At 38.5% G+C, this 15,133-nt stretch overlaps 1 protein-coding gene across 1 annotated transcript in view; it reads left to right on the forward strand.

Moving 5' to 3' along the window:
• Positions 1-1,579: 1,579 nt before the first annotated feature.
• Positions 1,580-15,133, forward strand: part of nkd2b (NKD inhibitor of WNT signaling pathway 2b) — a 28,934-nt gene continuing 15,380 nt past the window's right edge. Inside the window, exons 1-3 of the mRNA XM_077720781.1 lie at positions 1,580-1,861; positions 1,943-1,969; positions 2,054-2,145. Coding sequence (XP_077576907.1) covers positions 1,837-1,861; positions 1,943-1,969; positions 2,054-2,145 — 144 coding nt within the window. The 5' untranslated portion in view covers positions 1,580-1,836. The remainder of the gene's footprint in view (positions 1,862-1,942; positions 1,970-2,053; positions 2,146-15,133) is intronic.

The raw sequence follows: 15,133 nt of genomic DNA on the forward strand, positions 1-15,133 counted from the left end.
GGGAAAAAGACATACAGTAGATAATGCCAGGCCAAACTGAATATAAGCAAAAAAAATAGCTTCTTTTACACTTTCCATGGGCGGTTTTAGTTATTTTTTTAAAGTAAATTTGTCGAGAATTTGGAAGGGTCTTGAAACAGTGACCTAAATTGTTAAAAGCGATTGTCTCATACACACATTTTTAAACTTTGTTGTTGGTGGGAATAAAGCATTTCAGCAAGTGACAATAGAAAAGTGTTTGATTTAATTCATTTGGTTTGCTTAGTTTAATTTCTGATGTACAATTAGTGCACATATTTTAGTAGATAAGTTAAGTTGTCTTCTGGTCAATTGCCTCACATTTTGGCAAGGCAGTTGCTTGGAATCCAAAGTCAAGATGGATGGATAGATAGACAGACAGATAGAGTGCCATGCAAAATGAGAATCCCCACTCATAGATTATAAAATAGTCAGCAGAGTGTGGTGTGTACAAAATACACATTAATGTGTTCATGTGGAGGGAAAAAAAGCAACGGACCTTACATAGTCATAACATTAGGATGTGTGTGTTCTGTAGCCAGACTATTTTAACACCCGCCAACAGAAACAAACCATAAAAGTGTGGAGCAACTTTTGAAAAGAGGGACGTTCAAAGTACAACATGTTCTTCCAGATTCTCCGCTACAAACAACTATTTATTTCTAGCACTTGTGCAGCAGGCTACTTAAATTCCAACATTGTTTTTATACATACCAAATCAATCTGGAAAGAAAACAACTTATCTGATGTATTATGTTATGTATAATTGAGAACATAAATTACAAACAAAATAGATGAGAAGTAATGAGAAGAGCCATGAATCAATTTTAAGAATATTTTCAAATGAAGCAATAATAATCTAATATAATAGTAGCTGTACATAGTATTTGGTGCTGATAGTAATACAAATTCTAATACTACATAATAAATACGCTAGTGCTTACAATAAAGTTTACTTTTGGAAGATTCAATGTTAAAAAACAAATTGATTTGAATGCTTTTATTGTCTTTATAAAAGTATAATGATATTTAAAGATTTACCATGAAGTCCACAAATAACAACATACAAACAAATAAATAATGCCAAAACTAATATTTTTTTAAGTAGTCAACAACATAAATAAGTGGAGGAAGTGCACAGATAACAACAACAAACAAATAATACATCATAATAAGTAATACATAAATAAATCTATAAATAAGTAATAAATAAGCAATAAATATAAATAGTCAATTTGAATAACTGGTTACGAGTTTCAAGTGAAAAGGTGAAAAGATTTAACATTGTTATAGAAAGTTATTAAAAGTTGCAGTCATTTTCTATTAAATTTTGGACAAAAAACCTGCTGCCAATTTCTAACATTATTTTCAAAATTACAGCAAACGAATTTGCTTTTTAAAAAATATTTCAATCTTCAGCTGAACATTTTATATTTCAATCTTCCTGCCGGCTCAGGTTAAAATGTTTGTTTTGAAAGATATAACCGGATGAAGGTATGTGCTCCGATGTCTTACTTGACATGCGTGAAGCGTGTCTGCTTGCTTTTCTTCCCATCCCCTCACCACTTCCAGTCCGACTGAGGTAAAGCGAGAGGAGGGACGTAGTGCCATTTTTTTCCCCATCATCACTTTAGGACGACTTTGCCGTATTATTTTGAGGAGACTTGCTACTTCCCCCATGCACAAGACGATTAATTGTCGGACTTTGGATGAAGTTGGAGTCTGGCCGCATCACAATGTGACCATGCTGAGCTGAAAGCACTTCGGATTTACTCGATACCGCTTTATTGATCAAGAGACGCGGGATTGATTGAAGCGATGGGAAAACTACAATCTAAGCACGGTAAGGCATTTTTCTTTTTTCATTTACACAGTTTTTGGAGTTCTTGTCATAACAACAATCTCTGTTTCGCGTTATCCGAAGCCTGCAAGCGCAGAGAGAATCCAGAAGGTGAGTAGTGCACAAGATGGTTTTGCAATGATGCTGTAGTAGTCGATTCATCATTAAAGTATTTCATTTATTTCTATATATCAGGGGACAGCTTTGTTGTGAATGCTTTCCTGCGAAAGGGATTGGATGAATCCGAACGCTATGCAGGAATGGATCACAAGATGAAGAGCATGCAGGTAATGTTTTTTTATTTATTTATTTATAAATAAATGAATCATCAATCATATTTATATGACGCATTATGGTACACGTTGCAATATGGGTCAAAGAAGTGTTTCGCGACTTTTTTTTAATTTGCAGCACACTTTTTGCATTGAAAAAAAATCTCACTACCAACTGAAGATTTTCTAATATGTTGCCTATATTAACAATTATTATTATTAACAACAGTTTTATCAAGGTTTTATCACAAGAATAAAATAACCCCAAAATGATTCCAAAATCAAATTTTGATGAGTGATGTATAACCACATTTTTTAATCTCATAATTTCCTGTCTTTTTATCCCAATATTACTTAAATACATTAATATTATCTAATTTCCACATATCAAAATAGAAAAATACACTTTATTTACATCATGTAATTACTAATTATGAATTTATTTTTATTATTATTTTATTATTTATTAGGTAGTATATTTTATTGTAACCAATTTCATCAACACATTTCATACACTAGTGAATAAGAGTACTTTTTGTTGCTTTCATGCTGTAGTGTCACGCCCGTTGTTTTCTAATGCCTCAAAGCAGTTTGTCCCCCATTGAGGCTCAAGTTGGTTATTGGGTTAAAGTCTATTACACCCCGCTATTGTAGAAGACATGATTCTTATTAATGTATTTTTAGGATTTGTAGAGCATTATTTTTTATAGTTAAGCAATGTCCCCTTTGTTCTCAAAACTTAGATTCTCTATGGACCACATTTTCTAAGATTTTTTTACTGGAGCAAAAACATATTTTGCTCTTAAAACTTCTGCAAATTGGCAACTGCATGGATGTGTGTGTTCCATTTCTGTTGGAGTGTGTCAAGCACTTCAAAGTTGACTGTTTGAAGCCGTGATGCCCCTCTCACCTTGTAAGAGGAGACGAGCACTTCTTGACTTACAAGGAGAAGGTAAAGTGTATTGACGACAATCCATGAAGGCCCCCACAAAGCATCTTGTTCTTTCTGACACTTTGGATTCCTAACACAACACTGCTGCGATTATAGCCAATCATCACTGGATGGGATATGAAAGCCACACACACAGTGGATGGAAAGGTAGCGTTTTCTTTGGCGTGAAGTGTGTAAAGTTTGCTTTCGTGGTCTCCTGGCATCATAACTCCGGCTTGTGTTTTTTTCCCCCTCCTCTTCAATGGCTCATATTCTGTAGTATTGCTCCAAATCAGTTGAATCACATGACAGCACTTTAAATTATATGTGAAATTTAAACATTGTTGACAGTAGGTGATGTGAGTAGTTGTAATAATGCTGGTTATAAAGATTAAGTCAAGTTTATTATCCGCCTAGTGGTGGCAAATTAAAGGGGTGTTGGAGTTATACTCCCCCTAGAGGGAAACCACCAAAGGCATGAGGCTTTTATTAGTATATATGCTTCCCACCCACATGTCTATCACGGTCACTGCTCTGATTTATTAGTTTTTTCTTATTAGTTGCATACATTATTTAAGTACGAGAACTGAAAAACTGCGTATTATTTTTAAAAACTTGAATTGAAAAGTGAGGTAAGTGACATGGCTGAAAAGGCCATCATAAAGGCTCTATTTGAGTATGTGTACTATAATGTAGTTGGTGGTAAAATGAGAGTAATCCTTTTTCCATGCCTTTCCATTCCCCTCCTTGGAACCATCACTGCATACTCAGCCCCCTTTCCATCTTTATGAATGTCAACTGTCGTATGAAACCAACAAACTGGAGAATTTATTATGGAATATATACTATGTAATTATACCTTACACTTATATTTCAAATGAGAATGCCCTTGGCAGCATTTTAACATTTGAAAATGCATCTGTTGTAGCTCAGAAAGTTTGAAACTACGTATTTTCAATTTTAAAGTCTGTAACACGTTTCTGACTGTAATGATGAGTTCATGGATATACAATAGTAGGGAATTGGAACAGTGTTTTTCCGGATATATTTAGGTATAGCCACATTGTGCAAGGTGAAAGACTCTGCAATGTATCTGAATGAACAAATCATCCAAATTCAGCATTAATCCTAAAGTGAATTGTTATCAATCTCTGTATGCGCCCTGCAATTGATTGATGAACAATTCAGGATAGAGTCTGGCTTTTGCAAGAAAACAGCAAGGGAAGGTACTAGCTGAGGGGTTTCCAACTCCAGTCCTCAAGGGCTCCTTCTTATCCAAGCTGTTTTCCATGTCTCCCTTCACCAAAACACCTGAATCAAATAATCAGGATCGTGATCAACCTACTGGGCAGCTTGCTGATCAGTTGATCATTTGATTCAGGTGTGGTAAAGGATGCAGATATGGAAAACAGACCGGATTGGGGCCCTGGAGGACGGAGTTGGAGACCCCTGTTCTAGCTCATCTGTGACTTGTAAGAGGTCAAACAGTATAGACTAGTGATTGACCGATAATCGGCCGGCCCAATTATAGGACATTTGACGTATAGCCAACTACTTTCTACAATGGTGTGTGCTGGATTTTTCTTTTGACTGGAATGAAGTTGGGGAACATGTGCTTGGCAATCTTAGATTTGCAAGTGATTATCATGAGTCAACATCACATACGTAGTCTTGATGGTGCCAAAAGTGGAGGCTGGAGTTATTACGATACCGATATAATGAAACAATAGATGAGCAGACCCTCTCTACACCTGTACCTCACTAGGTGGTATTGTCATAGCAGCAGCAGCATGTTTAATGAGCTTCAGGGTCAGATACTTGCATTACTTGTGACTTCATAGCGGGGAGCAGATTGGACAAACAAAACTGTTTGGCTACGACCCTCCCCAGGCCCCCTTCCTTCCCATTGTCCAACGGGGGGCTGGTAGGATTCCTGAGCTGGTCTGGCTGTGACTTCAAAGTGCAGCACTGAGAGTTATAAAAGGGCTCTGATATCAGTAGAACCTCCAAACCCTTACCCCTCTATCCCCCACCTCTTCTTGGGGAAGGAACAGAGGCTTGGGGGGGGGGGGGGGGGGCATTCAGGAGGATGATGATCTGCCGGGAAAAGAAGCGCAAACATGGCCTTCGCCCAACATGAGTCTGTGTAAACCTTGAAAAGCTTCTTGATAAAGCTTTAATTTTGACCCGGCAATCTACGAAGGCTTTGCTTCAGGAAGAAATAACAGCAGTTCAAACCTGTTTAAATATTAGTTTTTCGGCAAAGCGTGACTCCAGTCGGCGGCTGGCTGGTTGCCCTTGGCGTGTGAGCCCACTTAGTGCAGGAGAAGTGGACTGCAGCATAGCCATGCCTGGAGCACCTTCACTGAAAGTCAGGCCAGTGCATGTATGTACTTAAGTTCCCCAAAATGAGCAAGTCTGCACTTACTGAATGTGTAAAATTTCTCAGCCCAGTCTGGAGGTAATGTGTTCATGAGTTCACGAGAGTCCTGTGAGGATTGACTATGTTTTACCTTTTGGAAACATCAACAAGGTCCAAACCCTGTTTCTCACACAAGCAGCAATTTTTAAACAGGCTTGGTGGGATGCCATAGTAATGACAGGCTAATTTGGCTTTTCAGCATTTTCTTTTGTCTACAAATGTGTCACTGATATGCTTGCGAGAAGAGCCACAAAGTCAATGCTTACATGAAAAGAAATGTTAAAAAAATGTTGAATATTTAACTTTTGTATGAATAATGAGTATTTGGGGGCTAGATAGATCATGTTCCAAAGGCTTTGTGACATAAACGTGGCAAAAAACAAGACTTAGAGTAGCAATAAACCTCTTTACTATAATTTGCAGGGGATAGCTGGGCTCCAATGCTGCTTTGTTTATAATTTACAATTCACATTGCCTAGGAAATAGTTTGTTCAATACTGTCAGTATAAAACATTTTCACATTGGAAAGGCAAACAAAGTAGGTGAAATTGTACATACAAATAGTTGAACTTGAAAAAATCGAGAACTATTTGGTATGCAGTTGAAGATGTAGTGTTAAACCTGTTTCGTTTAACCATTTCTGTGTTCCCGATTTTGGTTTTGTGTCGGGATTTTATAGAATTGTAATCAAAACCTGCAAAAATAATATATATAAACCAAATGTTATATTCTTTTTTACAATTTTGTTGGAGAAATACACATTTATGGCAAAATGTTGTTATCAATCGAAATTCTACAAACACTACATGTAACTTGGAGTTCAGTCATGTTATTAGACACAAATTTAACAAGAGCTGTCTTGGCTCGTCAGGAAGCTCATAGACTTAAAAAATACTAGTATGGTAATGACAGAGTTGTTTTTCATCTGATCACATGCCAATGTATCATCAAAATATTTTCAAAATGTATTATTAGAAAGCAAAATTCCATAACCTGCAGTGGTAAGCCGTATGCAGCAATACCTTGAGATACTTTTATCCATATTAATAGAAGGCTCTCCATCTCGTTATGAATATCACTACACAGTTTGGAAATGATGATTAGTTATTTGGAAGGCTTGATATCCTTTATAGCATCTTTCTGCTGCTATAAGTACTTCTCTCGTATTGGCCAGCCAGCTCAGTTATGTGTACACCACTTATGCATTTCGATTATTTCATGCTTAATATCGATTGTCATCATAAGCTTTTTCTTCTCACTCCCCTTTATTGCACTGGCTTGCTTTGGACCCATTGTTTTTCCCTTAATTCTGCACTGATTCACGCAAAAACGCATAAAAAAATGCAACCTGTATGCCCAGTGCTCGTAGATATCATTACATGAGGGAGCTGCGGCGAGAAAGACAATATGCTGTTATCATAAGCAGCTTCTTGTTTACTCACCTGGCAATCTCGTGAGCTCGTATCTCAAATTTGTCTCGTATCTCAAGGGAAATATTTACTTGAAATTTTCCTCGTATCTCAAGGGAAATATTTGCTTGGAATTTTCCTCGTATCTCAAGGGAAATATTTGCTTGGAATTTTCCTCGCATCTCAAGGGAAATATTTGCTTGGAATTTTCCTCGCATCTCAAGGGAAATATTTGCTTGGAATTTTCCTCGTATCTCAAGGGAAATATTTGCTTGGAATTTTCCTCGCATCTCAAGGGAAATATTTGCTTGGAATTTTCCTCGTATCTCAAGGGAAATATTTGCTTGGAATTTTCCTCCTATCTTAAGGGAAATATTTGCTTGGAATTTTCCTCGTATCTCAAGGGAAATATTTGCTTGGAATTTTCCTCGCATCTCAAGGGAAATATTTGCTTGGAATTTTCCTCGTATCTCAAGAGAAATATTTGCATGGAATTTTGCTCATATATCAAATTTCTCATATGCTGGGGCACTTGTATGTCAAGGTATTACTATACTAGTAGAAAGTTGTTGCTCCTCCCCATCTGTATGTAAAAATATTTTCATCAGCAACATGCCATGAGGTTTTTTTCTCTATCTCTCTGGTGATTTGACCTGGCCATACACCAGAAACTGCTCCACATGAGATGTGAACATAGCAAAAGGAGACATAAAGGTGCAATGGTATATGTGCTCTTTTTGAACAGTCTTGAAGGCATTTGGAGGGTCTGTTTTTTTTCCAGCCCCCAACCCCCCTTTGAAAATGGCTGCACAAGAAGGCGAGCTGTGAGCCTTCATCTCTGAATGAAAAGCATGTGGCTGGCATCCAGAACAGCGGGGTCTTTCAGCACGGCCTCGGTAGACATCTGTTCCTGGTTTGTACTGAAAAATCCTGGAGTGGGAGAGGGGCTGTGGTGGGAAGGGGGGGTTGTCGTGGAAAAGGAAAAGAGGAGTTGGGATTTAAGGGTGTTTTTTTTCTTCTTTGGGGAGATATTTGGGGTAGGGGGGTTTAGGCGTATCAGGGGAGAAGAGGGGGAAACATCTGCCTCCCTTTGGCAAGAAGACACTTTCTATGCCCTGCAGGTTGGTTTCTTTTGACTTCTGCTCACTAATGAATCCAACTTTTCCCATTGTTACAAATTTTTCACTGCTAAAATAAACTACTTGTTTTAAACCACTTTTTTGGTACTTAGCAATACAGTGGTACCTTTACTCACGAATACAAAATGTTCAAGTTACAAAACACTGATATGCAAAATGACCATTGCAGTATACGAAAACAAGATCCAAGTCACGAATTCCCCCAAAATGTAAATACATTTCCTATGCCCGTTAGTTTATTTTGAAATTGCCCAGCTTGACACTCCTTTGACTTCCTATTGGAGTTTCACAACAGCAACTCTCTTTTGTCGTCACGGAATTATTTATTTTCAATTATTGGTGCGAATGAAATGAATAGACGGACCCTGTTATCCATCGAGAAAAGACATAAGATAGGAAAGTGTCATGCGGTTGACTGGAATTCCAAGGCAATATGGCTGTAGGCCATTTACAGTTTTTCACTACTATCATTCCAACAAACTATTATTTTAATCAGTTATTGATGTTTATGTACACTAGCTAACAAAGGGGTTATCATCAGTGGCAACTGTGTATATCTCTCCATACCTAAGGAATCTCCGACTCTTCCGGACCGGCGTACAAACCGCCATGGGTTTTCTGTTTGAGACAGACTTGGCATTCCTGACTTGAATTCATCTGTTTGTTACACTGAGTCAGCTATTATCATTCCACCAACGCACCCAATCCAACCCAAATGGATGTTTATTTGGCAAACCAAACCAAAAACCTTTTCTGTCAAAGGTATCTTTTCATCTTACCTTCCCCTCCTTCATTAATAGCCATTGGACGTGCGCATCAATCCACACTTCTGCAACTGTTTATCTTTCCTATCTTGGTTGCCATTTGCCGAATGCAAAACCTCTTCGTCAGTGTAAACATCATCACCAGGGCAGCTTCCACACTCAACACTAGTGTGAGATGCTTATTTAGCCACTCTTTCATGTCACCGGCGTTCACATGAGCGTCACCGCGACGCCTCTGAGTCAGAGGGCGAGTCTTACCCAGTCCGTGTGTTTGATGGAAAGCGGCACTGCAGAAGCATTACATGTCCATGAGGGTATTTTGGAATACTCTCAACACAGCTCCATTGTAACACTCTAGAGAACAGAATCATCATGCTCTCATCATGCTTGTCGCCAAATGCTGTTTTATGTTCACACCGACTCCATGTCACCCAAGTCGAAATCCGCTTACCCCAAAAAACTCCCAATTGACCAAAATTTTCGTAATCTTAAATTTTTTTTTCTCGAATATTACTTCAACTTCTCACAATTCCACCACGTTTTGTGTTTATACAGGCCCTAGGTCGCCGAAAATCGTATGATATTACGACTTTTAGCCTTAAATATAATGATGTTTGACTTTATGCTTGTAATATGCGACTGTAATCTTCTAAAACTTTAATTCTTCTAAGTAGTCCTATTTCTTTTCTTTCTTTATTTGGATTGGATGTTGAGGAAGGTTCTGGCTCCAGCACGTGAATGAGAAAACATATTTGATTGCCAAACAATCCTGTACTTGACACTGACTGACATTTTGACCAATCACAAAGTCATATACTATATACTATATCTATTCTGTAGTTTCGGTGTTGGATATGTTTAGTCATTTTGCCAGTAAAAAGACAAAAACTGCTCTACAATTCTTTTTTGCAATGAAATTGGTATCATGCCACATCATTTACATGTGGTAAATCCAAATGAAAGAAAAAGTTTGTCAATAAAAGAGCTCTTCAAGCATTTTCCAGCATAAAATAACATTTTCTGCATCACGCAGTACTGTCCACATCTTTTGAGCACTGGTAAAACGCAAACAAGAAATGTGCTTTGCCACAGAACTTGAAAGAATATCATGCACGTCAAGTTCCCAGACAACTCAAAGGAAATATTTTTAGATAAGCAACACACTTTCATTATTATCAAAGATGTTATCTTCATGGAATGAAGTTCTGTATCCTTCTCTCTGAGACACCAATGCCGCTTTGAAGTTACTTGCGTCTTGTTGCTTCTTTTTCGTGGAATTAATGCCATTTGCTGCTTCTGGACTTCAAAGCGCATCCATAAAATAGAACGGCAAGATGTCACTTTTTGATCGTGTTGGGAGGAAATAGGGCATTGCAGACCTGTGTTATCCAAAGCACATTCTTAAATGGAATACTACTGGAAAAGGAGAAGGAATGTTAAACTATTCTCCTATGCAGAAAAAAAATAATATTTGAAAGTGTCTTCATTAAAAACTAAGGTAATTAGTAGATACAAAATCGAGAATATTTACTGTTGACAAACTAAGACCAATCAAACTCATGGCTTGAAACAATTGATTATTAGTTGTTGATAGATCGTTAAATTTCAGATTTAATATTTTCAAAGTCATTTCCTCCCTCATCATTTCACTACAAACAATATTATAAACATCTCCAACTGCTCCAATTGGAATTTGTCAAGCCTGTGTTTAAAGAAAAGGAGATTTGTGACATCAAAGATGTTTGTTATAGATGCAGTATTCAGCCAATATCAATATTTTTAGACCATTTAAGATAATACAAAAAAACAATGCAACCACTAAATGACAAAGCTTTTTTGTTATAATTTATGAAGTAGTCCCTGCTGGTACCAACTACTCTGTTTTATTCTACTATGTTTTTAGTCCCAAGCAGTGGGTATAGTTGCCAAATTGTTTGATTTACAGCGCCCAAAAATGACCATCGTACTAAAAACGCTTCAATATCGGATCGGATTTGGTCGCAAGATCAGGTCCGATCCAATATTTAAGCGTTTTTAGTTCTAAATACTTCTATATACTTCAAAAATAGTTGTACCAGGCACCAGTACTGCATATCAGATCGGGACAACTCTTGCGATAATAAATTGAATGTCCAGCGCCGTCAATGGTAGCCAATGCCTTAATGTTGGCTGATGCTGTTGCCCGGATAGCCAAGTATTCTCTGAGGTGATACTTGCTGCCATTGGCAGCAGGGAGCCTTGATTTTCCCAACATGCTTTGTCTGGCAGCTAAGCAGGGGGCAGGATGCTCGGGGGCAGCCACGCAGAGGGTGAACGCCGATGTGTCTCTCCCTTCTCCCTTGCTGCCGGGGGAAAGAAAATACCTGAAGCTGTAGCTTAATGCTGACATTTTTTGGCAAGCGCATCTGGATCCTAGTCTATGTTTGATCTTGTTGCGTCTCCCAGCCAACTAAAACACCGGGAGTCTCAAAGGTTATTACATTTTAGTGTGTAAGGTATGTTTCCACATAAACCCCTGTCCTCCCGCCCCCTCCTAAGAAAGCTGCTGCTCTTTTCCAAGTAGACTTCATTTCGCAATCCTTGGATCAGCAAGGGGAATATTCTTCTTTTTTTTCCACTAATGTGTGGTGGATATGTTAGTATGGGCATTTTCAATCGTGCACGCGCCATCTTCACTGATGTCTGGGCATGCAATGAGATCACTGACTACTAAGGCCACTTCAACATTCCCGCATGTTGTCTCTTTCAATATTTGTGAATGGAGGTTTCTTATTTATTTTCAGAAAGGCTCAAGATCCCTCCGTAGGATTAGAGAAAAAAAATATGTGAATGAGAGAGGTAGAAACTTGAGTTCATCTCGGGAGAGGTCAGATTTCGACCTGATCTATATTCCACAGTAGAATCTAGAGGGGAAACTAAAAGCAGTACAGTACATGGTTTGTAATAAATCTTAAATCTGACATTTTTGTTGCTTGTGGAGAACATAAATAGCAGTACCATAACTGCAGCATTTAGTGTGCAATTACTTTTTTTTTCCCAGTTTGGCATGTAACTCTTCACACTGTGATGCAATGTGATGTGATTCAGCTTGGTCCTATCGGAAAGTTGCAATCATTTAGTTTGTTGTTCTTGTATTTATGTATAAAAAAAAAGAACAACAATGTAAAAAAAAACACTGCAACAAAACCTCAGACATTCCTCTGAATGTTTAAAAACCTCAAACTCACTCCACATTCTTTAAGCTGACACCCTGCTAGGTTGGAGGCATGTACAACGAAACCACACACACACCACAAACCTCTCAACTTCCTGTAGACTTAAACTAACGTGAAGAAAAAAAAGACAATTTGATGGCGCACAGTCATTGGCATTGTTTTCTCATTGCGTGCTTGTAGGTAAGTCTTTGACATTGATATACATCCTCCTTCCCTGTATTTTCATCAACCCCTGTAGGAGTTAGTTATCCTTTTTCTCTGCACTGTGTTTCCCCCTTTTCGGGACCCCAAGAGTTCTTACACGTGTAGATATCGCTTTTACTCAGCTCATAAAATGCCATAGTCCCATCTGAAAGTGGTTAGCTGTCGAAACACTGGAGCGACTTCAAAGTTTAGAAATGGGTTGTGCAGACAACGTAGGCTCGGCGAGCTGCCTGCACATCACATTGAGTCCCTCCAAAGGGGGTTAGTTAAGGGGGCAGCACAAACCCATTCCCGTCATCCGAACCCTCAATGCTCTACTTTAAGAGGAAGTGGCTTATTCACGTCCCTTACAAGGGATTTGAGTTTGGGTGAAAAAGGAGTACTTTTCGCTCATGTTCAGAAGAATATGCCATGTAGAGGTTGTGATGATATTGTAATACAACTGAAGATTTTGGTGTTCTTTTACTTGATGTATATGGAGACGATGAAAGAGCGCTGAATGAAGCCTCTGTTCTTATTTCTTCTAAAGGCGGCCTTCTTTTCTTCCCCCACCCATTTCTTCCCTGAGGCCCGTCCACTTCAAAAGCTGACCTAACCTTGCGTGCCATGTAACGTGTTTACCTAAAGTCTCATTTCAAATAAACAACAGTCCTCCTGAAGGGATGCCTGGCCCCTCACTGAGAAACTTTCAAAGACACCATTTGCTTCGCAGGAGGTGTTCCACAAGAGTGTGCTCTCTTCAAAAATAAAGGAAAATAATTTGTGGGAAATCAAAGAATTAAAAAAAACAGAAACATATTACAAATGGAAAAAAATACTGAGTTCTATCATTTTTTTTTTACAAAGTAATAGATTAGTACTTGTATTACTTAATATTTCCTAGTTATACAATTTGCATGCTTGTTCATTGCAGTCCAGTATTAACATAATTGACCCACCCGGCTGTTAAAAATATACTGATTAATTTTGTATTTATTTCATTTTCTGATGTGTAGTCTTAGAGAAGTTTATAAAGAAAAGCAGGTATTTACAATAGATGGCTGGCAGAATCAGCTGTAGACATTTTATCAATGCCTGCCCTATTTTAGCCAATCAAATACAAGTATTCTAAATCCTTCCTTCTCATACATATCATCGTACATTAGGCTCAATGTCTTATGGGTGTTGTGAATCAATAGGAATGAACTCCATCACTTGGCGGGATCTTTAAGTACAGGACATTTCCACTCACCTCACTTGAGGGTCATTCATAATTGTAGGTGTTTTTTCTCCTTTAAGCGAGAAAATATTTTCAAATGTGGAGGATCCACATTCTCCCTGAAAATGTGGTGGTTTTTTTGCGGAAAGTCCAATTTCTTCTCATGTTCCAAAAACATGCATGTTGGCTTCATTGAAGACTAAATTTTCCATGGATGTGAATGTGAGTAGTTGTTTGTCTATGGATGGCCTCCGATTGGCTGGCAACCAACGCTCAGAGTCAACTGGGATAAGCTCCCCGCCTACCCCTAGCACTACAGACTAAAACCTTAAAAGAAAATGGCTAGATAATTTGTGAAAAGTCTTATTTTTAGATTTATTAACTCTTTGCTTACCTAGCTCAATACTCTGTACTTAAATGAAAGTAGTGAAAGTTTAGGCCAAACTATCCATATATGTAGTCTGAGTAAGGGTCTTGTCTATAAACCAGCTCTACTTGTGCTTGTTGATGGGGGCCTTGCAGATTCTATCATTTCAAGAATGCCACTGTATCAGAATATCTGAACTTTTCCCCTCAGTGTCATGGGCTTGGCTTTGAGGATTCCTCTATCCTGGTACTACCTGATTATCTCAAATAGCTTTTAGCCCCACCACTTCCCAACCCCCTTGTACATCATCACCCCATGCTTCATTTCCAGCCTTTCAAGAGCTTTTATCAATACTCCAAGTGTCTCACTTTGTACTTTTAAGTGGACTGCCTTTAGACTTTCTGCACAGCCAGACTCGGCTGGACTTGCGTATTGAGCATCTTAGATAAGATTTTTTTTAAAACACCAGCAAGCGGACTCAACTGAGTCAATCCAAAACACAGCCGGGTGGACTCGACTTGCGATAATCGAGGCTTTTAAAAGCTGCGGCAGTTTCACTTGTGCTCTGCTGCTAAAGCTGAGAGGGAGGCGGACCTGCGCCAAACTGCCCTCTGCACTATTGCCTTTTCATCTACGCTTTTGCCATGGATGAATTACGTTCCTGAATTTTGCACTCGGGAGGCGTCTTTGGTGCACATACAGCTCGCCTGTTAGGTCACAGAAGTGCACCCTGTCAGAAGAAGCAGACAAAATTGGGGAAGTGTCGTGTTTGAAATATAGCGTTTTGTGCACAGACTGGACAATTCACAGACATTCATTGTCATGTGCGTAACCCCACCCCACCTTTCCTTTGAGAATAATTCATCAAACATTTGGCTAAGATGTTTGACTTAGTTGCATCGGTCACTGACTACACATTAAGTATGTTTTTCTATGTCTAATGTGTTCAAATCAGTGATTCCCAGCCACTATGCCACAAGAAACATCAGGCATATTAATCACGTGCTCCAAAATATTTTCTAAGAAGTCTTCTATCACTGTTGAGATCTCAAAGTGACAGACAGTATTTCTTCCCACGTCCCAAAAACATGGTTGGTAAGCTGGTTAAACACTCTAAACTGCCTCTAGGTATGAGTGCGAGCATGTAGGGCTGTCTGTCTCCTTGTGCACTGTGATTGGCTGGCTATCAGAAAGCAACACTTAGTTTAGGCTTGTAATGACAACCATTTACGATGTAAACAAGCCTAAAACAAAAACTTTTTAAAAAATCCAACCGAAACACTATCTGCCTATAACTCAGAGATTCAACACTCAGTTCTCCAGCACTTATTTTCCAACTGATTTCATGTTTTTA

The sequence above is a fragment of the Stigmatopora nigra genome, chromosome 7 (assembly GCF_051989575.1).
Source record: "Stigmatopora nigra isolate UIUO_SnigA chromosome 7, RoL_Snig_1.1, whole genome shotgun sequence".
Lineage (NCBI taxonomy): Eukaryota > Metazoa > Chordata > Actinopteri > Syngnathiformes > Syngnathidae > Stigmatopora > Stigmatopora nigra.